At 39.5% G+C, this 25514-nt stretch overlaps 2 protein-coding genes and 1 long non-coding RNA gene across 4 annotated transcripts in view; 1 reads left to right on the forward strand and 2 right to left on the reverse strand.

The window, feature by feature from the left end:
- RNF123 (ring finger protein 123) overlaps positions 1–25514 on the forward strand; it is a 112628-nt gene that overhangs the window by 84841 nt on the left and 2273 nt on the right. For both annotated transcript variants that reach the window (XM_083356120.1, XM_083356121.1), the window contains exons 36-37: positions 17427–17569; positions 21263–21357. In XM_083356120.1, coding sequence (XP_083212246.1) covers positions 17427–17569; positions 21263–21357 — 238 coding nt within the window. The remainder of the gene's footprint in view (positions 1–17426; positions 17570–21262; positions 21358–25514) is intronic.
- Positions 4984–6552, reverse strand: AMIGO3 (adhesion molecule with Ig like domain 3; the record flags this gene model as incomplete). The annotated part of the gene is made up of 1 exon (XM_083356144.1): positions 4984–6552. The coding sequence occupies one exon, from the start codon at positions 6550–6552 to the stop codon at positions 5029–5031; it is 1524 nt and encodes a 507-aa protein (XP_083212270.1). The 3' UTR covers positions 4984–5028.
- On the reverse strand, positions 18018–20786 carry LOC310635713. Its single transcript, XR_014491489.1, has 2 exons — positions 20690–20786; positions 18018–19575 (listed from the first exon to the last, which is right to left on the reverse strand). It is a non-coding gene; the product is annotated as an uncharacterized lncRNA (long non-coding RNA).

A 25514-nucleotide genomic window follows, 5' to 3' on the forward strand; every position in this document is an offset into this window, starting at 1 on the left:
TTCATTCTTTTAATTGATTTTGTTATGCATTATGTTTTATTGTTTGATCACCAAGAAAGTCCCATTGTAGGTGGGCTGACTGTATATATGTGTTAAATAAATAAAGTAGATATAAAATTGAAAGCCCCTTCTGGGAATATTTAATATATATAGATAACTGGAACAGGGAAAAAGGAATCTGTGATCCTCCAGATGTTACAGATTAACCAGACCAGTGCCTCCAGCGAGCATCAATAATGATGAGGCATCCTGGAAATTATTGCTCACCAAGACTTTTTTTTAAAAATCCCATTTATATCCCGCCCTTCTCCGAAGACTCAGGGCAGCTTACAATTTAAAGCACAAATCAATGTGCTTAGCAATAGCCTTCATTCTATGTATATGCCTGCTTATTAGGGCTTCCCCCTCCCCAGTGGCATTATTACAAAGTCAGCTTATTGCCCCCAACAATCTGGGTCCTCATTTTACCTACCTTGGAAGGACGGAAGGCTGAGTCAACCTTGAGCCTGGTGGGACTCGAACCTGCACTAATTGCAGGCAGCTGGTGTTACTTAAGGAGCCATTAGCCCACTGCTCCACCAAGGCTCTTTTAAGACTTGAAAGCTGATATGTTCCTCTTTTCTATTATCGAACCATATACATGGAAGAAAGGTAAACAAAGTTTCCAGACCTCCCCTCTTCCCTGATTACATGTTTTGGAGAGTGATTTCTGTTTTATAATCAGAATGGCATGCATTTTACAGAAGCAATGTGTGCTTTACTCTCAAAATAAATTCTGAAAATAATTATTTTTTAAGTTTTGGAAACAATTATTTTATTTTGAATAATTTGGCAATGACTCATGGCTTGCAAAATAATAAATAACTGGAAATGCAACAGAAATTCTGTACTTTAGATCAGGGCTTTTCAACCTTTTCACCCAGTGTACCACTTTTAGGATATGGCAACATCTGAGTACCACCAGTCGCCTAGCAAGGTGTCAAAAACCTGGTGACAAACAAGGTGCCAAAAAAAGAAAAAAGTGATGAAGTGCAGGTAGTCTTTGACTTACAACAGTTCGCTTAGTGACTGAAGTTGCAGTGGTGCTGAAAAAAAGAGCCCCCCAAGCGCTGATCCTGGTGCTTCCATTGAGACCTGACAGCCCCAAAGAAGTGCTGATCCTGGCGCTTCCGCTGAGTCCTGACAGCCCTGCAGCTCCAGCCATCTCTCGCTCAGGCTTGTGCGGTGCTGCCATTCCCCTCCCCTGCTACCACTTTTCTAGGATGGTCATGTACCACCTGCCAGGTGCCAATGTACCACAGGTGGTACCCGTACCACTGGTTGAAAAGCCCTGCTTTAGATCACCTATGCTTCCTGGTTTTTGATCCTTCAGCAAATACGTTCTGCTTTTTCATTTATGAAGAATAAACATTTTAAAAAATTTCAGCTTCAAATTCCACAATACACTATAGCCAGAATAAAAGATAAACAAAACTTTTACAACCTCTTGTCTTGTTTCTGGTACCCTTGTAGAAGGATCCTTTAATACACACAACCAGACCTTGGCTATTCTAATTCAAAAAGACAATTCTCTGTAGTGCTGCTTGATCAAGAAATGGAGTACTGTACTTTCTTTCTTGAAAGGAGGACAAATGTACCCCATTTCCAGGAGAAGTGTATGCCAATAAAGAGTGTGCTTTATCTGGGAACTTTGAGGTCAGCTGCTCAGCTCCCCCCTTTTTGATTAAGGGTTAATATATGTCTACAAATATCCCAGTCAGTAATGCCAGCAGTGTACACAGTAAACTGTGATGCCATAATGATGACACATGTGTAATGATGTAATCATATACATGCTGAAAGTATATATTTGCATCAGAATGCCTGACACAAATTGTGCTATCACAAATGATAAGGTGCATGTTATCAATAAAGAGAATACTTGTAGCTCAGGGCTGAAATGAGGGGGTCCTTGGTGCTCTCTGAGCTTGGTCATTTTCTTGCAGACGTGTCATTACACAAATAGCTAACATCATCAGAAGACATCATGAAAACTCTTTAATTTCACAACATGTGGACAGGCTTAACCATAGTTTCAAATAGGAAGCTGTAACCATCCAAGCCAAGTCCAAAAGTGGTACAGAATTTCTGGAAGCCTTGGCACTCTGACAAATTGGCCATGAATAGATACATAAACAGCATCTATATACTGTGCAAAAGAGACAATGAACAAGCTAGAAAGGGAACAAAAATACCAAAATACCTCCCCACCAGCAATCAACATCCAGGTGAGCATAGATTAACGCTAGGATTAACATCAGACTAACAGTCAAGAAGTAAACAGTGCCCCAATCAAGGGACCCCCAAACAACCCAACCAAAGAACCACCAAGATCACCCCCAACAACCCTGACAAGGCGAGCCACTGGAATATAGACTGAGAGCAAATCCCATTCCTTGCTACACTGATGATTTTACTTAGTTTGGGTAATGAAACGTCTGCAAAAAAACCCTTCAACCTAGCTCAGAGAGCACCAAGGACCCCTCACATCTGTTATCATTTGCCCCTCTCTTGCTTTCCCTGCAGAAACCCATAAATAGGACCTGATGTAAGTTTATTGCTTCCCCTTGCCGAAAGCAGTTTTGATGGTGGTTCTCTCTACAGTTCAAGCTTGAATCTTGAAGGCTCTGTTATGGTGTCCTTAGAAATCACGACATTGAAAAGGCTTTCCTCTAGAGACTCAAGACAGTCCAGGTTCAGGTACTTTCCAGGCATAAATTGTTATTCATGCAGATTTCTGTAGCCAGGAATATACATAAGATTCGCTACTGGATTTTTAAAAAAAAAGATAGAAAAAACATAAGGATTTTGATTAATAAGCATTAACAATTTTGAGGCTTTAAAATACAAAACAAATTATAAAATATACAATGTCATAAGGCAGGAATTAGAAAGAAAGTCTGAGGTTTAGACTTGTTCCCCTGAAAAATAACAGCTGATTTAAATTTGGAAGTATTGTCTTTCTCAACAAAAATGCTTGCTGACTACTTTTGGAATAGGGATTTGAGGCATTACCTCCCCTGATTTTTCTAATAACTGTCTAGAAATAAACTAGTTGCTGGCCAGAAGATACCTTCAAATTTATACTTTATTTTATTTATTTATTTTAATTCCATTTATATCCCGCCCTTCTCCGAAGACTCAGGGCGGCTTACAAGCTTAGCAGTAGCCTTCATTCTATGTATATGCCTGCTTATTAGGGCTTTCACACACACCCCAAGCGGCATTATTACAAAGTCAGCTTAATTGCCCCCAACAATCTGGGTCCTCATTTTACCTACCTCGGAAGGATGGAAGGCTGAGTCAACCTTGAGCCTGGTGAGATGCGAACCTGCACTAATTGCAGGCAGCTGGTGTTACTTAAGGAGGCATTAGCCCACTGCTCCACCAAGGCTCTTTTTTAGAAGAATTCACTGGTTTTAATCTGGTTTATATTTTTTTTTAGATAATCGAGATCAGATAAACTGGCTTATTGTGCACAGAGTTTTACTTTGTCAGATGACCAGATAATATATATAAAGCCAGCTATGTCCCACAATGTAACACTATAAAGACACTTTCAAATGCAAATGTTTATTTTTAAAAACACTTTCATTTAAATGCAACTGGAGAGGACTTTTAGTCTGCCATGCCTTTTCTTATTATGGATTACAAATACTACCAAAATAGTGCTTTCTCAAGCTTATCTGCCTTTCTGAAGGAGAAAGAAGCTGGCAAGTTTGTTCATTCAAGTCTTGCATTACATGATAACCTTGAGCACGGCACAGATGGGTCCTATGTATTATCCTAAGATCAAATGCATCTTTTATGACTGTTCGATGGCAACAGATGAATGAAAAGGACATTCTACTTTTGAGTGGCAGTGCTAGATATCTATTCCTTACCTCACGTAAAAAATGCATGCGTTCGGGGGCAATATTTGTATCAATCGGAATCTCATTGTACACAAAAGAAAATAATGAACATCAGCACTTTCTCTAAAATAGTGTCCTTTTTAACTTTGTCTGAGTATAATTCTCTTGTATCTCTAATTCCGAGGAGAATGCTTGCCCTTTAAGTGTAAATGAAATATTATTTTCAGGCATGGGTTTTTGTTTGCCACTGAAATGATTAAAAAACATATATCCAAACTGTTTATCCTAGCCGTGATACTGCCTGGTTTGCCTTAACAAACAGTTTACTAATTAAAAAGAGACATTTAGAACATGGAGCTTTTAAATCTCAGCCAGCATATTTAGTTCCAGTGAAATAAAGCTATTTTTATTAAAATAGTCCAGGGCTAGGCGTACAATCAGTTCTACTTACTGGGCTAACTGCACATATCCAAGTATGGTCATCTGGGGCAGTGCTTGTTTCTTTTCTAAAAGGAACGTTGCTTCAGCTTGTTTTTATGCTAACTTCTTTTAAGCAGTGCAGATGGTAGAAAGAGTGGATTCAAGAATTTATTTTCACAAATGTTTGAGGTTTGAAGCAGCATCTAGTCAGAGCAGTTTCGAGCAAGTAAGAAAGGGTCTCTATGTGGCTATATGAGGCACTTGGTCTTCTGCAAAGATGAAAACAGCCTTGTTGTATAGTAAAAACTTTGTTCTCTAAAAGTCAAAGCCACAACACAAGTTTATATTCCACAGCAGTTTTCTAATGGGAGAAGATAACCTTCTAGGACATTTTATTATCTTGAGACTGAAGCATGCGGCAATCATTTGGGATGTGCAGAGAACAATTATTCCTTTCCTTGCTTAAAAGGAGTTGCTTTTCATTTCCATGCCTAAGAGAACTGGAGCAATTGGATAGGAATTAGAGGAGGAGGTAATATAAGATGTAAGATTCAGTATCCTCCATCCAAGAAACATTTTAAAAACTCCTCTATAGATTGTGGTGAGGAAATCCTTCATGAATATATCTTGTCTTCTCGCTTCCTCCCAGAATGGAAACCGGATTTTGTTTTCCATTCCAGCTGTCCACTAAGAAAGGCTTTCTGCAGTTGGCTTGCTATGCATCTCCTGGTGACATGACGGGATTAGAAAAAGCTGTATTGATTGATTCCGAGTCCAGTTTAAGTCTTAGGAGCTTGGGGGGGTTCACATCAAAGTCTTCAGTGACAGCCAGCTTGACCTTGCCATTGTGATTCTCCTTGATAGGCTCTAGAAAAACAACATGCTTGTTTGCACTGATCTTGCGATTTGTTACATCTGTGACCGATGGAGCGGTACTAAGAATAGATGATTGGGCACTGCAGTCTTGAGGAGGACTTGTAGGCTTCTTGCAGCACTTAGAGCAACAACATGGTGTAAGGTACAGGTACATCAGCACTAATACCAAGCTTACAATACACCCTAGAAGGGTTGTGAGGCTAGTACTGAATGATTCCCCTAATTTGGAGTAATGGACTGTCACATTAACTTCGTATGTTTCATTGATCTTTTGAAGATCACTGATTGCTATGCACTCATAAACACCTGAGAACGAACGGATGGCATTTATGATCTTTAAGCTTCCATTTTTTAAAGGCTGATGTGTCTGATCACTGTGCTCGGGATACATGAATAATTCATGGCGTGGGGAGATCCACCTGTAAGTGGTGGTATTGTCTTCAGGGAGGCTTGTGTTGCAGTCTATTACCAAGGATTCTCCCACTCTGCACAGCACTTCTGGAATGTCAAATTTTCTTTGGTTCCAAGAACAAATTTGAAAATATTTATTGTAATTGAAGGTCTTAATTAAGGAGAGCATATTGGGGTAGGCTTTACAAGTGTGCTCCTCTATGAAATCCTGCACAGAACTGAAACCACGATGTTTCCATTCCTGGAGCATCTCCTGGAGAGAGCAGTCACAATTCACAGGGTTGTTGTGAAAATATAAGCCATTTTTAATGTACGTAGGCAAACTTGCTATTACTTGAATAGGAATGCTGCTTAGGTTGTTGGCAGAAAGATCAAGCGTCCTTAGATAAGGATGTTCAAGTTTTTGAATAGACTCAAATGGAAATTTTGTTAGCCTATTCCAACTTAGATAGATCTTTTGCAAATTGATTAATGTCATGAAAGCTTTTTCATCTACTTGCACTATTTTGTTATTGTAAAGGAGAAGCTCTTTCAAGTTCACAAGGTCTTCAAAGTAGTATTTTTCCACAGTCTGCAGATGGTTGGAGGACATATCCAGATACAGAAGGTAAGTAGCATTGCGAAACACATGTTGGGTGATGTTTTTTATTTTGTTGTGGCTAATCCTTAAGGTTTCAAGATGTGGTAAAGTAGTCAGGCAATAATCATGAAGATGAACAATAGCATTGTGGCTGAGATCCAAGGTGATAGCTGTAGGAGGCAATGGAACAGGGACATGCCGAAGGTTTTTCCTGGTACAACTCAGGAGATCAGCAGTACAGATGCAGACTTCAGGGCATCTTGTGAAAATGGAAGCATTGCTTAAGATGCTAACTTGAACACCCAGGTCAAACAGTACCAACATCTTCCCCAGAAGTTTACAAATAAATAGAGTTAATATCAGCACACTCATTATGAAATGATGGAAATCCACTCTTTCCTGCCAGCAAGATCAGTCCAGACTGCCAAAATAAAACTCACACTGAGCATGGTCTTTCATGGAACATGGCAATGGGAACAGTTGAAAGGATTGCTGAAATCAGATGGGCCCCTTTTAGAGATTTAAAAAGTCTTCTAAAATGATTTGTGCACATTGCGGGAAGAAAACAACAACATCCAGCTGAAAAAGTCATGCAAGTACTGTTCAGCATGCCAGTTTAGCAAGCCTCTGTGTTCAGTTTTTGCCCCAGATAATTTCAGTGCCACAGTGCATCTGTAAAGGTAAAAATAAATATGCCCTTGAGCCAAATCTCTTTGAATTCTACTTCGGGTTCGTTGAGAATGTTTAAGGATTTGCCTCCAAGCTGTTTCTTTCTCAGATAACTTATCTTTACATCCATTTGAAACTGCAATTTCGATAACTTTATTGCACAGAAAAGTCAGAGCCGTTTCTGCCTACTGTCCTTGGGAGTCAGAGATTCCATTAGTGAGTCTGCATCCTGTGGTTAGGCAACTCCTGTATAGCTCCATCGTTAATGAGATTCAGGTAGAAGCCTTCCCCTTCCCTTCTGTAATCCCAAATGAAAATGCCAAAAAAGCAGCTCTTACCCCGTTTCCATATTCTCTGGCTTATACTGAGCAGCATCACTCCTTCCTGCTACTTGAATCTTTCAGCCAAGATCAATCTATGCAAACCCTTCCTTCCTTCTGCTATTTACAAGCAGCCCGTGAATACTGACAGGGAAAGCCTGGTGGGCTTAGGAGCAATCTTATTGGCTTGTGTTAAAAGGGAGTGGTGTTAGAAAGGGAGGAGAGAGGAAAACCAGTAATGAAGACCTTTTTTTTGTTTTTTTGAATGGCAAGTAGGTTCTTTGTTATGCCAGGCAGAAGCAGAAAAAAAATCCTTCTAAGACTGACTAACCGAGAGGCACATAAGAACTGCAGCAACTTCCACCAGTGGTTGCAATTTTAGGAGAAACAAAGAGGGAGAAGGAAGCAGCTTGCAAAAAGGAGGAAGGGTATGTTCTGATTAAACAACTCTTCTGCTTCTCTTTTCAAGCTGCCTCTATAAACTTTCAGTTTAATAGCTCTTGAATCTGGTCTTCATTTTTTTTACACCGGTCGCATGGCTTTGCAATTATTAAAAGAGGAGACAACCAAGATTTCAAATGTATTACTTTCTCTATTTCACTGAAGGGGATATATGTTTGACATTATGTTTACAACCCTTTGTGATGCAAGCACTTGAACAATTGTAGGGTAGTTAGGAACTTGAATCAGAAGTGAGGTGTACAATAGGCAATTTTATTTTTATTTTTATTTTTATTCCATTTATATCCCGCCCTTCTCCGAAGACTCAGGGCGGCTTACAAGCTTAGCAGTAGCCTTCATTCTATGTATATGCCTGCTTATTAGGGCTTTCACACAGCCCACACGCGGCATTATTACAAAGTCAGCTTAATTGCCCCCAACAATCTGGGTCCTCATTTTACCTACCTGGGAAGGATGGAAGGCTGAGTCAACCTTGAGCCTGGTGGGACTCGAACCTGCACTAATTGCAGGCAGCTGGTGTTACTTAAGGAGGCATTAGCCCACTGCTTCACCAAGGCTCAATGACACTGAAGTACAAAGATGAAACAATGCCCACTTGTGATCACTGAAGTTAGTAGGTTTTATCAGTGTTTCTCTACTCAGTTTATCTACTCAGGCATAATCTTGCACTTTCGAATGGAGACAGGCTCTATTACACATTTTTTTTAGTAATTGAGTAGATTCTAATTCTCTCTCTCCCAAAAGTGCACAAACAAAGTGCCCTTTTCTTAGCATCAAAGCTTCTGTTTTCATTGTGATACACTGCATTTGAGCCTTTCATTGCTATGAAATTAAAGAGCTACTTCTTTGACACTCTTGTGTGAAAGCTTCTTCACTGAAATCTTGATTAGGAAAACTCACTGAGAGCTTTTCTATTGCTATGTTGCATCATCATCATGGTCCATTCTTCCAGATTATAGCCTTCAGTGCTATCTGGATTTTGGTGTATAAGTACAATGATCACAGTAATATATGATTTCATAATCCTAGCAATGGCTTCTATGAGAGCAAACCTACCTTGTTTCACTGGCAAATTCCCAAAAGTTGTACAATAAAAGTAATTAGATGTGAGTTAATAGCTACCGATTGTCCTCTAGTATAGTCATATAGTAAGTTTTCCTCTGCTATGCTGGGTGAAACCAACCTGTCCCACAATCTAGGAAGTTGTCCTGTTGCATTCTGTTTATTTGATTTAATAAATGGTTCTCTAAAGCCCTATGTTTCATTTTCAAGTTGTAGTAATAATAAATGCTTTTCCCTGCTGTGAATATCAGAAGTTGCCTCACGCTGAGTCAAAGTCAGACTACTGGTTCGTATGGCTCAGTGTCACCCGTGTTGACTGAATACTAACCAAGGTTTCATAAAGTTCAGCTTATCTGGAGATGGCAAGGATTGAAGGTGGAACTTCTTTCATGTGCGGCACATGCTCTACCACTTCTACTTTGCCTGCAGCCCTGAATCTGACTCATTGTAAGGTAGCTCCCTATATTCTTCCTCTACTCTTGAGCAAATGGCTAGGAGTGTGTCCCCAATATTCAAGGAGTTGTTTCTTTTCTTCCTGGATATTATGAGCCGTGTTAAGTGCAGGGATTAGAACGCAGTTCTGCAGGCTAACTCTGCCCACAGCCAGGAGTTTGAGCCTGACCAGTTCAAGGTTGACTCAGCCTTCCATCTTTCCAAGGTCAGTAAAATGCGATTGTTGAGGGCAATATGCTGACATTTGTAAGCCACTCAGAGAGTGCTGTAAAGTACCATGGAGCAATACAGCAATAGCTATTGCTATTGCTATATTGCATCTTACCTTTTATTAGTAGCTTGTGTTAGTTTAGAAGTCACTGCCTTGCTACTGCGTGACTGATTTTGCCAAGATGTTAGCTATAAAGTTATTCTCTAGGAAAATATGTGTGCACATTTCATGACGGTGAGAAGGACAAATGGATAGTTTCTCTTGAGAAAAATACATTTTCCAGACTCGGTAAAATCTGTTATAGCCATTATTTTTTGTAAGAATCAACTTCATAGCACATCTGTATGCTTCAACGCTTCACTATTTTTTCCATCATTTCTATTTGCAAACAATATTTCTTGGGGTTTTCTTTTAACAGTATTGTTATGAGTAATTATCTGGACTTTCTTCCTTTCACATTTGTCTGTGGCTGATCTATTAATATACTGCATCTTGTTAGAAAATTGGATGTTTAAATGCAATAAACAACATCTGGTAACTAAGATTTAAAAAAACAAACAGGTAGAAACTCCAGATATTTATGGCATTTGTTTGGCTAGCCGGAAAGCTATTCTTGCTCTGAAGGTTCATCAGAGACTGAAAGAGATTGCATGCCATTGAATTACCCTTTGCCCCCTGCACAGTTGAAGGTAGTTGACCAGGCATGTCGGCAGAGTAATTGCAGGGGCAGTTACAGCAGGGCCTGGGGTGTAATTTCCAGGGAGACCTAGGCTGCTTTATTTGAAGGAAGTGAAAATCAAAACCGAGTAATTGGTTTCCATTAGGGCAGCAAATGACTAATTTGGCTGCTGCAGCTGCAGGATATGATGGGCACTTAACCCTCTGTTTTCCAGTTGAAGGAGTTCTGCTCTAGAAGAAATACTTGCCAGATGCCTCCCTGTAGGCAGCTATATTTAAAGCTGGACTTGAATATTGTATACAGAAGGTGAAGGAAATGGTTCTATACTTCCTCTTCCCGAGTGTTCTTTCTCACAGGTCTGATTTTTATCCAAAGATTAGATCCATTAATCTTGGCTTTGGTTCATTAAGGAAAGCCTTGAATGAATTTAAATGGTTTTTTTAACCCTTTTTATTCTTTAAATTTTAGAATGATGAACTAACTTGCCATTTGGTTAAAAAACAACAACCTGTATTTCAAACCTGATACTTGTGGTCACAGAAACAACTTAAAAGTGCTATGGAAACTATAGTGTCTTCACTTTAAGACTAAACGACCTGAAAAAAAAGAAAATGCAGATTCTGTAAACATTGCATTAGCATGAAAACAAAGTGGAGGAGAAAGACGATTGCTCAGCCTTGATTTTCTTTGATATAAGGTGAGGGAGGGGGGGAAGAGAAACTCCAGCTTTCAAAATTTTATTATATTTTAAAACAATAAAGTAGAATTCCAATGGTTCTTGAGCCAGCTTACCTCAAATAGCTGATAGCTATTACTTGCTGATGAATATAGCATAATTACCATGTAGCATTTGGTTGGATTAGCAATCTTTAAAATATTTCAGTGTTTTCTTAACTTCTCTATTTTGTTAGCATTTTGCTTAATGTGTCACTCAAAAAGGAGACAAACCTCCTTTGGGTGAAATACACCCCAAAACAAGCAGTCTTGTAATTTTATTGCTTGTTTGGAATTATCTTCCCCTCCGTGGTCTAGTTATTATGTAGCTTTCATAAGAAAATGAAACTTGTGCTGGAGACAAAGAACAAACATAGTTTTCCGTAAAAGATATTTTGAATCTGTGTATCATCAGCATGATTTGACCTTGCTAGATCCATAAAGTTGCTGTTTCAGTAGTGGCCAAAATTGTGGAAACCTTTTAGGAAAAGTGTACAGTAGAAATGGCACCTTTGGTTAAGTTGCCACCAATTTTTCTTCTAATTTCTTTATAACTGTAGCCTTGTTCACTTCATAAATACTATTTTACATCGCTTTCTGGGCAACCAGTCAACTCTTTTCACCATTACTTTAATTTTATTACGTTTTACAAGCTCACTAAATGAAAGGGGGGGGAAAAACAACCAACTTGATAGCGATCACATAACACCCTGACAAATGTCCTCCTCTCAGCTTCAATACATGACATCACTAACTGAATCCTGTGATCTGATTGGCTCATTGCCAAAACAAGATGACACCTGATTGGCTCTCTAAACACTCATGCCCATTGGCTATACCTTTTCATAGAATACAGATAATTGAACAAATTTTGTTGCATTACATTCTTGATTAAATTATCTTTCCATTGATATATAATTTTATGGTACTACTCCAAAAAAAGTGTTATTAGCCATCAGACCTCAAATCCACTTTTCCCAAAAGGTTTCCACAATTTTGGCCACCACTGTAAGTAAACATAGTAAAGTGAGCATGAATGTCAATGCCACATAGCTAAAATTAACTGCTGCAGTGATGAGCGTTATCTCTATAGCCTTTGGGGGTGGGGGAAGAGAACTCTCAACTGGTTCTTATGAAGCAATAGATGTCTAGCCTTGTTCCAGAATGCATATGAAGATTCACAAAGTTGATTGCTCTATCATGCAATAAATGTATACCTCTATGCCAAAAACGTACACTCAAAGAAAAATAGCACTATACCACTTTTCTTTTTAGCCTATTCGTATTCCATTTGTGGGAATTTTTTCTATATATGTTTTTTTTTTCAAATGCACTCTGCAGTGGTATTTTCAAGAGAGAAAGTAAACATCTCTCTTGAAAAGTATAAATGTAAAGCAGATTCCTATTGTGTGGAAGATAAGCAGGAAGCATCTGGGCTATATCCAGTTACATTTAGCTACCAGGAAGAACTCTGCTGACTATAATTTCATTAGATCTAACATGCTGAAAAGGGACATTCCTCCTTTTCAAGTTTTCTCAAATATTTTCAAGCGCTTCAGTCACAACAAAACGGGGAAAAAATAGCATACCTTCCTAACAATAGTAACACGAGAGCACCTAATGGTTTTAGAATAACAGAATTTTCCTCAACTGAAAAGATTAAATTTGACACAAAACATTTGATGGCTGCAGTCAGCTCCATCTTCTGATTATTTATGATTGAGTTTGGAACTGTATGCGTGTATTGTTTCAAATGCCTCCCTTCCCCGAGGGATGTAGTCCTATGGTTCCCTGAGAAACAACATTGAAACAGGTACTTCTGCCATAACCATCTAAGGCACTGGGAACATAGTCTTCTTAGGAGCAAACAGTTTCCTCCTGTCAATCCCTCACCCTCAGAACGCAATCGTGGGTTGTGGCCCTCTTAATTTTTGGTGAGCATAATCATTTGTAGCAGATACACCACATCTGTGATGCTGAACTCAAAAGAATCAGAATGCAAAGATTCTGACAAAGGAAAACTGTCACAGTGTTCTTCTTAATATGACTGGAAGGTTTACATTTGCAGGATGCTGCTTTGCTGAGTCTACTGTAGTAGAGGTTTTCTCTCGTAGTGAGAGAAGGGGAGCCAAATATTGATGGGGACAGCTGAGTCCTCAGCTTCCCTGAACCCATGTGCCGCTGCACTTTAGCAAACCTGTCATTTTGCTCTTCATAAAGGATTCAGGAAGACCACTTCTATATTTTGTCTTTATTTGAGGAAAGGAGAACTCAACCACACGACGTCCCAATCACAGCTTCAGAAAATAGAAGGAAAATATAGGATAGCTCTGCCCTTTTCCCAATAGGCTGGCAGGTTGCTCATTACAGGTACTAAATGTGCTGATTTTTTTTTTAAATGCAGCGGACACCACCCTCTTACTGGCTGAAATGTCCTGGCACTTGAGCCAGAGGCAAGGGCAAGAGCTCTCTCATGCTTTGTAGGTCAACTCAGTTTAAAAATATTTCATTGACATGGCAACTAATAGATGTAAAGAAGAAAGAAAGCTTTGCAGAACGTGGCAGAAAAGGTGGTGTCTTTATTTACTTGATTGGGCTTGTATTCCAGTCGTCACCAACTCTGAGCAGCTCATAATGCAGAATCTTGAGGCCTGTCGCCTTCTGGGTTCAACTTCCAAGAAAGAGGGTATAGGTGGATGAACGTGCAGAACAGCTGAGCAATTCAGTCCCACTGAACTATTATGCAGAACTAAGCAGTGAATAATGGGCATACTTTGGAGATCAGAATAGAGCCCATGGGTTATTCTGGTATTTACAATTAGCCAAGGCACAGAATCAGTATCTTTTTATTTCAAAAAGAAAAGTTAATACATACTTGCATCTAAACCACAGCAGAAGGAGGAAGTCTGCCATTCTTCTCTCTAGAAAGGAAAAGCGTTATTTTAAATTTAAGCCCTGGAAAGCTGTGGGACCTAGGCGTAGGAACAGAAGCCTCTGGAAAAAGGTTACAGACAACTACGCAGATCCAGGATAGCATCAGAAGCTCAAGCAATAAATGTTTTGCTTAATCTGTCCTGAGATTTTCAGCTTTAATTTGACTGTAAGTGATTATGTCTGTTTTACTGACTGTAATATTTGGATTGCACTTTCTCTCTTTTTTTAATCCATGAAATCCTAGTGAGCTTAACCCTTTTAGATTTTTCTGAACAATAGAGTTTTTCTTGATTATTAGCAAACTGATTCTTGTGTTCTGCTCAGAATATTTAATTTTTTCCCCCTGGAGGACAATATTTTCTGGAGACATTCTCTCTACTTTAGCAACTCTATAGTCCAGCATCTTTTACCACCTAAGTTCCATAGCAAGTTTGATGTCTTTTTTTTGTCTGTTTCCTTTTTAATAAGGCTTATGTTTGTGTCCTTTATCTAGCTAAATTCCCTAATTTAATTCCCTAATTATGCACTTTAAAAATTACAGAGGCAGGAGTTGCTATAAAAACTGCTGTTGTTGTTTCTCCCTTATGTGCTAATGAGAGCGAACCAGTGGTGGGATTCAGCCAGTTTGCACCACTTCGGCAGAACCGGTAGCTAATTTTTTGTTGCCCAGGCCCAGAACAGACTTCCAGAAGCAGCATCCACACAGAGAACCAGTTGTTCACATATTTGAATCCCACCACTGGACCTCACCCTCTCCATTCATGCCAATCAATTATTTCCCAACTGCACCAGGCAGAAAGGCTGAGCCAAGAGGGGTGTGTGAGTGCAATTTCAGAGGTCTTTTGGGACAGGAGATGTAAGACCTTCAACCGTTTCCCCCCCCCCCCCAGTATTAAACTCTTTGTTATCCTTGTAGTGGGAAAACATACTCATTTCAGATTCCTTGGCTTTTACATTAAAGCTTTAGTTATTTACATGTCATTAAAAACCAAGGACAGCTATGTGTGTTTACTTTTTATTTTATAAAAGCAAATTAATAACAACAACAACAACAACAACATCAAGCATCCAGACCTGCCTATCCCAGGTCCTTGGTAAGGACTCAATAGGGTTAGGGTTGGAGGTCTTGGAGATCATCTAGTCCAACCCCCTGCTCAGGCAGGAAACCCTGTACCATTTCAGACAAATGGTTGTCCAGTCTCTTCATAAAAAAATCCAGTGTTGGAGCATTCACAATTTCTGGACGCAAGTTGTTCCATAGATTAATTGTTCTAACTGTCAGGAAATTTCTCCTTAGTTCTAGGTTGCTTCTCCCTCTTTTATGTGGCAGCTCCTGAGTTATTGGAACACTGCTATCATGTCACCCTTCTCTTCATTAGACTAGAGTGACATTCCCAATTCCAGCAGCCGTTCCTTACATGCTTTAGCCTCCAGTCCCATAATCATCTTTGTTGCTCTTCTATGTACTCTTTCTAGAGCAGACATGTCAAACACAAGGCCTGGGGGCCGGATCCGGCCCACAAAGTGGTTTCATGTGGCCCGCGAAGCCATCCTGGAAACAGTGAGGGAACGTTCCCCACTGCCTTGGCCCTGGCCCAGAGACCCTCCTCCTGCCAGAGACCCTCAGATCTGTCCCACTCCTGCCCAGGCCCCCCATAGGCACCCTTGATGCCAATGATGTAGAGCTGGCCACGCCCACCCAGTAGGCCATACGCACTCTAGCCATGCCCACCCAGCAGGCCACGCCCACCCTGGCCACACCCACCCGGCCCTGAGGGCAACCGCAATGCTGATGCGGCCCTCAATGAAATTGAGTTTGACACCCCTGTTCTAGAGTCTCAACATCTTTTTTACAATGTGGTAACCAAAACTGGATGCAGTATTCCAAGTGTGGAAAAGGAACCTAGTACCTAGTATCCAGTAAAAGTAGTTGGGAGAGGATGAATTATTTTGCCCACCTTTCTAAGTTTCAGTTCTTAAAACTGGAAGGGTAAGAGGAAGGAAGATAAAATTATAGCTATGTTTATAAGATCTTTTGTTAAGCTACAGTTTTGTATATTTGATAGAATTCAGTATTCTAGGATTCTTACCTTGGTGCAAGCTGGGGACTTGAAGGCTTCAGATGATTTTTCTGAAAATATTAATTATTAGTGGCGCCTGTAATCTGCAGGGTACTTATCAGCTGTTTCTTCTGTAAGAGACTGTTGATGTTTTCTGATTTGTTGCATCATTAGATACGTATAAAGGCTGGGATAGTTTTAGAAAATTGAAATGCTACTGAGAATTTGATTTAGACTCCAGACATTATACATTTTAAAGAAATTACACACATTGTCAATATATTTTTATTCCAAGTTTAAGACATTAGCGTTGACATATTGAACTGGCTCCATGGTTTGGCTATTTCCTTTTATTGGCCCATCTGTTATTAAGATATTCTTTAGGGACCCTCCTTTGCATCTTACTATTGGATATTGCACATTGTGTGGAAAAGGCTTTCTTGGCTGTGGTGACTCAACTGTGGGAAACTTTTCCTCCAGCAAGCAATGTAGCACTGCCCTTACTTTATTCCTTAGCAAGGAAAACTAGCTAGTCATTCAACCATTCAGATTTCTGTAACTGCAGTTTAGTTTTTAATTGTACAGTATATTGAATATGCTTTTAATGTGGTTCTATTTTAGTGCTTTGTCATTGCTTTGTATTATTTTACTGATTATATTCTACCAATACAAGGAGTAGAGAAATATTTTTATAAGTAAACATTTTAAAATAAGCCAGAAAATGCAACCATTTCATAGCATTTTGGTTTCTAGTTTACATAGTATTATTCACTTATAGTTCAATTATTGATTTTCTGTGGATATATAGCTTTTTATTCCTAAAAAATCTTGCTGCTTCTTGTTCCTCACTTATTTTGGGCAAGTTAAATAATCTGTGAGTCATGACAAGAGGGCTTTTAAAAATTCTCTTTTAATACATAAAGTGTCATTTGAAGCCTTGTGTGGATTATCGATACTTGTTCCTTAGAATGATTTCTTTACTCTTCTTAGATACGGTATTTGTTTTAAAATAAACATAAATAAATGAGGTGGAGTTTGCCCTATTCCTACTGCAACCAGTTTTGTCTTACTTTAAAATGCTGAGTATTTTTTTATTTAATTGTTTTTCAAGATTCCCTGGAATTGGTAGAGCAAAAGCAGCCTATCAGCTGATCTAGTTGCTAAGCAGCTGTCTTTCACCCTTGAATCAAATATCAATCAAATGAAGAAATAAAGTATCTGATGTTTAATACATGTTTAATTTATGAATATGTTGTGTCTTGGGAAATGCGGGGAGGGGAACATCGAGGCATATAAACTGTGAGCTTTCTTTACTCCAATTGCGAAAGCCATTGGCTTCTAAAATACTAGCTTCCAGAAATAAACTGTCCAAAAGGGATTCTCAGGTACCTTCCAAAAATGAGTTTGTTTTTCTAGCAAATAAGCTCTAGTCCCTTTGAAGCTTGTTGAGGGTCTTTGGCCTTACTTCCCTTCAATCATTGCAATCTATACTGTCTTGAAGCACCCACAGGAAGTGTTCTCAGGGCAACGAGTGAGTGTGCATATTTCTTTAATGGAGGGCTGTGGTCTGTAAGTTGTATGCATTTTTGTGACAAAAGAGCCACAGTTGTAAGCAGAGCAGTACCCTGCAGGGCAAGGCATTTAACAAGAGGATCTCCCTATCTGTATGTCTGTCTTTATAGGGCTGAACGAGCAACGGCTGTGATCCTGGCAGATCCTTGTTTCCAGCTCCGCTCCATTCAGTACTTACTGGGTCACACGGAGCCTTTAGTACTGGGAACGACATCATCTTCTGCTGACAAGAAACATTTCTCCCTGCAGAGCTGTAAGTATCCCCGGTATGTTATGCCTCCTTTTGCCAAAAACTGCTTGCTTGCATTACTTTTTGTCCCTAGTCAGATTGATGGTGGCCTTTGTAGAAAAGACAGTAATATAGGCCCTGTTCTGAAGTTTGTGAACGGTCTACAAAACCTCTTAATGTCCCCTTGGTATTTTTCCCGTTAACCTGTTCTTATCCTGAAAGTGTATCTGCTTTTTGAAACTCTACAGAGGTATACAATAATTTCCTGTCCTTGCATGCCCAAGACTAACTGCAACTTCCTATTCTCTGGGAAACATCTGTCAAGGCTTTGAAGTATCAGAGCTTTATTTAAGATGAAATCTGAGCCTCTTTTCTGATAAACATTCAGTTATTTTTATAGCAAAACCCATGTGAGAAAAAAAATCCACAGTTAAAATGCATCCAGAACAAAATAACACAATAAAACATGTCACAAAGTCCTTATATTATTTTATTCTATGATTCTTTATAGTACAAACATCTTCTAATAGGGATGATTAGCAAAGCCGAGTAGAACTGTTGAAATAGGTCATGGCACGTTTGTGGTAGGAAAACCTGGATCCAGTCCCCAGAATCTTTAATTATAAAGTCAGATAAAAGTTGTTAGAGAATATTTCTTCCAGAAACTTGGAGAGTTGCAGTTTTCAGGACTATAAGGGTGGACCAAGCATTGTTATATGTTCTTCCTACATTTCTCTTCCATGAGAATAGTAGCTTAACATATAACTGATCGGACTGAATATTGATTGGAAGCAGAGAAAAAGACTGTTTTATATTGGCTCCAATGAAAGAGGCTCCATCAGGCACCATCTCATCCTGAATTTTTGCTGTCCCAGCTATCATTATATGAACTGTGGTATAATTGTTAACTTTAAATAATAGAGCCTGAGTTCGTTTTTCCTTTTTTTTTTCCTTTGTCCGTTTGGGTTTTGTAGTTGTGTTGTACCTTTTTATTGATCGTATGTTAGCAACCAAGGAACTCTTCAATTGATGAGCAGAGCAAACAAATACACTATGCATTTGACTCTGCTTAGGTTATAATATTAATCCCATCACACAAGATAAGATTGTGTAATGTATCCATAGAATGAAATATGGGAACAGGTTTCATCTTAGTCTGCCTTCTCTAGTGCTGTTCTTTTGAGGGACCTAAATTTAGCACTGTAATGTTATTTTCTAAATATTGTCCAGTCTAAATATTTGGAAAAGGATATTAGCAGAGATAAATGCCAAAGGGCAAGACCACACTAACAAAGTATAAAACTTTATGTATCCACTTGGCCAAAACTGGCTATCTTATCTGACCAATTAAAAGGTAAGGTTTCAGCTCTTTTTACATACTGCACCCTTTGCAGTCTCCCCATAAGTGGATATCCTCTTACTCCATTTGAAGACTATGCATTCTTTGAATAACTGGCATTGTAAGTAAAAAGGCTATGAGATGACCCAAACTAGAGATGCCGCTGAAACGAAGAGGATCAGAGGCATCATGGTGGCTTTTGGAAATGATGGATGGTTTGCTTTGGGTGTTTGAAGGTTAAGGGGAATGAGGGAGTGTGTTAGAGCATGAGTCCATCTTGATGAGGTTACTTTGTTAAACTAGCACTCATTTCACTGAAATTGAGCTACTGTGAGCACTGTCATTATGGATCAAACATTGCTGAAATGAGGGCAGTGAAAGCATTGCTGCCCTGTACCATGAAAATAGGTGGCTTCACATAAATCAACCCTGTTAGAAAAACATTTGTCCAGCTCTAAGAAGAGAGAAGCAGATTATTGTCTTTAGCTCCACAAAAAGGTAGGAAAGTAATTGGAGCATCTGGACAGGGAAATGCTGCTCCCCAAAGAAAAGCATTGTCTTAATTTCTGTGTTTTCCACGGGCTGTTAATCCTTCAGTGATCTTGAGCTGATGGGCAAAACTAGATATGATTGAGGTGGCGATGATGATGATCAACTAATTTTTTCCTGTAGAATCAAATAAGTTTCTGTTCTGTTGAGAGAGAGAAAAAAAAATATTTAGACAATATTCAGCAACATCTCGGCTTCAAACATGATCTCTGTTTTCTCCCTTGTAATAGCTCTTCTGTGAACCTCAACTCCCAGGGAAACTGCTCTTCTAACTGTTTGAATGAGGCAATCACAGTTGCCCTTGGTATGCCATATGCTCGCCATGGGATATATAACAGGAGATGTAAGAGAGATTTGATTGTGAAATTTGGAACTTCAACCTTTCCAAAAATGAAAAATATTGATTGTGAGCGTGCGCACCTTCTGGAGTTATTGTTAATTAGTAACTTCAAGCACCTTGACTGGAACAGATTCAATAGTTTTTGCAGGAATTGTAGTACTTTTCTGCTCCTTGGAAGTCAAAATAAATGGGGCTTTCTTGCCTGACAACTGCAGGCTTTTATTTATTTATTTATTTCGATAATTGCATGAAAATATTGCTATAGGGAAAGGAGCCAGCTGCAGAGAATACCACAGGCAGATTCTCTTCTCTTTTCCCTAATGTACTGTAAGGTATCTCTTCATCTGTCCCGGCTAATTGTTTCATAAAATGAATCCTGATAACAGGATCAGGATCACCTCCCATCTATCAAGACTCTTCTGCAATTAGACTCTGTGGCCTGGCTATGACTTTCCCTGTCTTGCAGCAAAGGGATTGTGTTCTCTTTCTATTTCTGGGCTCTGTAGGAAAAGGTCCTTTCCAGCCTGTTAAAGAGTGCCCACTCTTTAATAGCTTGATTCCCAGAATGTGAGCTTGTGCATCTGCCAGCACCCCCCCCCTTGACAATGCTGCTGAGTTGGCCCAGAAGCTAAATGCTCCAGCCTAGATATTTGTTCGCTGACACGGTGATTATCAGATTTGTTTGTATACTTTGTGTTTTAGCTTCTGGCACATGGACTTCTTCAAAATTGTTCTGTGCCCTGTCTAATTATTCCCCTTCCCAGCTTGATCCAGTTAGAAAAGGCCCATAATTTGTTGCATTAGTCCTAAAGGCTAAAGAGTGAAAGAAAGCTACCATAAAACAATAAATATTATAACAACATACAATATCCTAGTTGCAGAGACTGGGTTGGGGAAAAAGCGTCCTGGAACATACCATAAGGGAACTTTTCTTGTACCTCTTCCTGAAACAGTCTTAACTTGGTTCACATTATTCTTTTTTATCATAAATTCTGTTGCTTGTGACATTATACATCATTTTCATGGGTGGATTAAGTGTCATCTCATTGTGTTGTGAATACAGAAAAAATAAAATATTTTAAAAATTATAACCTTATCAAATATTACAGTGTATCTGATCAGAAAGAATACCTCCATGCATTTGCAAATTACTTTTGCATAAAATTCCCATTCATACTGTGACATATGAACTCTACACATTTGCTTTTCTAACACCAAATGTCAGTGGGACAGTAGTTTTGAAAGCACAGTTGTCATTTTGAGCTCAGACTAATCGTTTTGTGCTTACTGGGCTTGACTAATTGGAAGACGTCTTAGACTCTGCCACCCTGCGGCCATCAACCTTCTCTACAAGTTCAATTTAACTGCTCCCAGCCAGGCAGAGATGGAGAAATTTTGAAAGTTAAAAATGTAACTGGTAACTTTTTCTTCTGTTATATTCTTAAAATCTATACCCATTGAGTTCCTTCTTCCTTATTTTGTTTTGCAGACACTGATTTTATCAGCCAAGAAGAGCTAGCCAAGGTGGAGCAAATGCTTGGCCACCTCAGTGAAGAATCCAAGCAAGCTGCAGCTGCCACTTTGGTAAGTATTCTGATTTTCTAAATGTGTGCTTGTTCTTCCCTTTGGCAACCTGCATCCATGGTGAACATCATGCCGGAGCTGTATAATTGCAAGAAACTGAGAGCTGTATAAGTGCAAGTAATATCAGTTAATTCGCTTTGCAGGCTAGGATGTCTCTTGACTTCAAGATCTTGTTCAGAAATGTAGAACCATATGAAACTGCAGATTTTATGTCAAAGGTGCTTGCAAAGGTTATGTTTCCACAAGTTGGAACTTTCCAAACTATCAGGAAAAACAGTAAGGGCATGGTTCCAGGTAAAAACAAGTTTGTGCCTTGAGATTGGCAAACTGAGTTTAATTTTGAGTGGGAAATAAAAAAAAAGTGTCAGGAGGAGGGCTTTCCAGTAGCATAAAAAAACTGTCAAGATTAATTCTTGCATCTAAAGATATCATTTGCATCTATTGCTATGTTTGGGTGACCTCCAATGAGAAGCAGTGATCCAGCAAAGAACATGATCTCTGGCAGGGATTGGGTATAAATTATTAATTTATCTGCTTGCTCATCTTCCAGTTGCAATTTGGAGATGTATGAAGGCTGCTGCAGGTGGGGGTGGGAGAGTGAGCGGGAGCAGGAGGGATGTATGTGACAGTCCATCTCTGGGTTTCAGTAGGAAGTCACGGTTTTAGCCAAGGCCCAACTAGAGACAGGATCTGAACCTTCATTAAGAGCCTCAAGCTGAGTGGGACTCCGTGCGTTCTCCGTATAACCTGAATGCAGAGATGACAACCTACTCATAAATATTTTTATTCCAACATCTTTTGAACCCTCCCAAAATTATATTAAAAGATAGTAATTTTCGTACGTTTTGTTTTAATTTTTTTTACAAGAGGTTCTTTTGCATATTTTGCCATTTTTAAATGTCACTTTATAATGTTATTAAACATTAACATTTAAAAAATAAATACTAAAAAAGAAAAGTAAAACACTAAAAAATAGTGAAGAGAATAAAAACAGAAAAATAGAAAATAGAAAAGAAATATATATATATATATGTATATGTGTGTGTGTGTATATATATATATATATATGTATATGTATATATATGTATATGTATATGTGTATATATATATATATATATATATATATATATATATATATATATATATATATATATATATATATATATATATATACATATATATATATAACTTCCCCTTCATTATAAGTATAAACAATTTTAGTAACTTATCAAATTCTCTTAAAATTTATGTCTTCCTCCCACATCTCATCTGTTATCTATAAACAAATCCTTAAAGCCTCATTGTTCAATCCTAGTCAGCAAAAGTCCATTAAGGGTTACTAGAGGTAATGATTTATCTATTCAATGTGAAAGCATTTTGCTCCATTCTGTATTAGTAAACCAAATTTGAGAGTTCTTTTCCTTTACTTGTAATCTTTAGTTCCTCTGGTTCCCTCTAGTGTCAAACCTTCAAAGTCACATCCTAGCATGTTTTTTTTTAAGAATTCAAAACCGTGGGGACCAGGACAGCTCCGAAGGAGGTAGCGGCGGGGTGGGGGAGTAGGAGGCTTTTCAGCAGGTGCCGCCAGGCCTGCAAACGCAGTGCTGTCCATCCGCTTTCCAACCCCGACATTCCAGAGTAAAGTTGGGCAGCCTTTGAGCACCCCTGACAAGCTGCAAATCTGCTGTAGTCTCGGCTGCCACCCCCTTCCTTGGCTGGGTGAGGCTGGAGCGCACGGCCTTTAGTCGGGGCTGCCGGGTGAGTGCAGGACGAAGCAGACGGAGGTACTTGCAAGTCCCGCCCCAGCTATGGCAAGGAGCTGCAACTGCGTCTGTGCCCTGGGGCTGAGGAGAAGGAACTTGAGGGGTGCGGCGGCTGGGCTGCCTTCTGGCTCGCTGGATTCAGGTTTTTCTTTTGATTGGGGGCGTATGGCCTGACTCTCGCTGAAATGCAAATCCCTCTCTAAGCAGGGATTGGGAGGCTAAAGGCCTCTAACTTTGTGGCCGTGCAGTTCTGAAATTGATGGGCTGCTGCTGGGGAGGAGAATCAAAATAGGGCAAAACAAGCGTAGTCTACCATGGTTTATTGATGGCAAAGTTTTCCTCGGGTTTTCCTATCCCTTCCTGGGCTATTAAAATCACATTGGCAAGGTCTGTACTGAACACCTGGCTGGATTTTAGCCCTGCCCCTTGTGCAATCCCAGGCCACATCCTGGAGGTAAGAGGATGTAGTAACAGGAGAGAGCTGCAAAATTGATTCCTTATTTATTCTTCTCTTTAGCAGCGATAGCTACATTCTTTGACGACTTTGCTAGCAACCTGCAAGCTGTGAACTTTCCTTTCCCCCTTGGAGAAAGAATTCAGAAGTGCTAGATTTATTTTTCCTGCTAATTACAATATACCTTGTTGGTTTTTTAAGGAGCTTATGAGAAAAAGATGTGCCTGAAAATTAAAGAATGTATGGACTGAGTTGTGAGACAGGAAAGGGAAGTACATGGAGCTATGCACTTCCAGTTGCTGACAGGTGTGCCACTAATATTCCGACCTGACACCTGCATGCTCTCAGGGCCCAAAGATTATCTTCATTCTTCATAGAGCGGTATTGTGGATTAACTAAATTTTTATGGGTTCTGATTTTAAGTGAGTATCCTGAGCTATGGAGGAGGCCTTTGATCTTCTTAAATACATAATGATAAAATAATGAGAACTGAAGGCTCAAAGGGAAGGCAAATTAGAAAGAACGAGACCGTTGGGGGTCTTCAATTCCCTTCCTGTTAAGAACTCCTTAATAAGGCTTGCTCTTCCTTCCTAACATCAGTAAAGGTGGTTCTTCCAGAAAATATGTAAAGAGCTGTAATTAGTGATTTAACTATGTTTTCTTTTTGGCTGTGTTTTAATTTATATATATATATATATAATGTATGTTTAATCAAGGAGGACTTGGAGAGGTAGAAGTGGCCAATATGGAGGCTGCACTTTGCCCTCCAGATTTATCTCCCCCTGCAGATCTCTCTCTCTTTCTCTCTCTCTATCCACATTTCAATTTCAATTTATTATTACAGCCCAAGGCCACACATAAACAACCAAATAAAACAAAACTAAACAGAACCATCACAAGAGGGCATAGCAATACATCACAGTCAATGAGGCAATCAGTGGGTGACCAAGGTCTGCCTAGTTTTACAGTCAGTCTATCTAAAGCAAGCTATCTTCAGAAAACTGAATCATACTGACCTGACAATAAAAATACAACGGGTATAGTCTAAAACTGGATAAAATATGTAATAAAATCAATTATAAAAGATTATTAAAAAAGATCTAAAATGATTACTTACGTTTCTGGCGAATCCCCAAGGCTGCTGCACAGAATCTGGCCACCGTGATCTCTGCCTGCTCATCCTTAAGCAGCCACTGGAGATAAATAATTTCCGAACGACCAGGATACCTATCAATTATGAGGAGGATATGGTTTTCCCGAATGGCTCTGTAGAAGGAACATCGAAGGAGTCCAATGGTCTCCACCTCTCCTGAGCCACAGGAGCAGAGTCTTTCAGACAGTGGTGTCTTTTTGTACTTGCCGTACAGGACGGCCGATGGAAATGCATGGCACAGTGCAAGCGAGAATGCTTTCCGGTGGCTTACTGACTCCAACTGACTAAGATACCTGACAGATGTAAACACATATCTAATAGTCTGGAGACAGAAACACCGGAGCTATACCTAAGTCCGCTTGCCTCTCGATGTCCTCTACCCTTTGACGCAAGGTTTGTTTTGCTTGGTCACAGTCCAATTTGAGAATTGAGACTGACAAGAAGCCTAGTTTGGCAAGGTTGGACTCGACTCCCTTGATCCATGAAGATCAAGGCAGCACATATGGTAAAATTGGAACAATACAGAGAAGATCAGCATGGCCCCTGTGCAAGGATGACAAGCAAATTGTATCCACATCTGAGCTAGCAAATTGCCAATCATGCCTGGGCTTGGGGAGAAGGCCCTCTCCTTCTTCTGTGGATAAAAGTCACCAAACCCGGAATGTGTGTGTGCGTGTGTGTGTACGTGCGCATGTGCTTGGCTGCTAGCAGTTTGGGGAGGCGTGGTTTGTGGGGCACCGAGTTGTCCCCACATCGAGTTAGTTGTTGTGACCTGTTCCAATTCCGA

This window comes from Vipera ursinii (genome assembly GCF_947247035.1).
Source record: "Vipera ursinii genome assembly, chromosome: 2".
Classification (NCBI taxonomy): Eukaryota; Metazoa; Chordata; class Lepidosauria; order Squamata; family Viperidae; genus Vipera; species Vipera ursinii.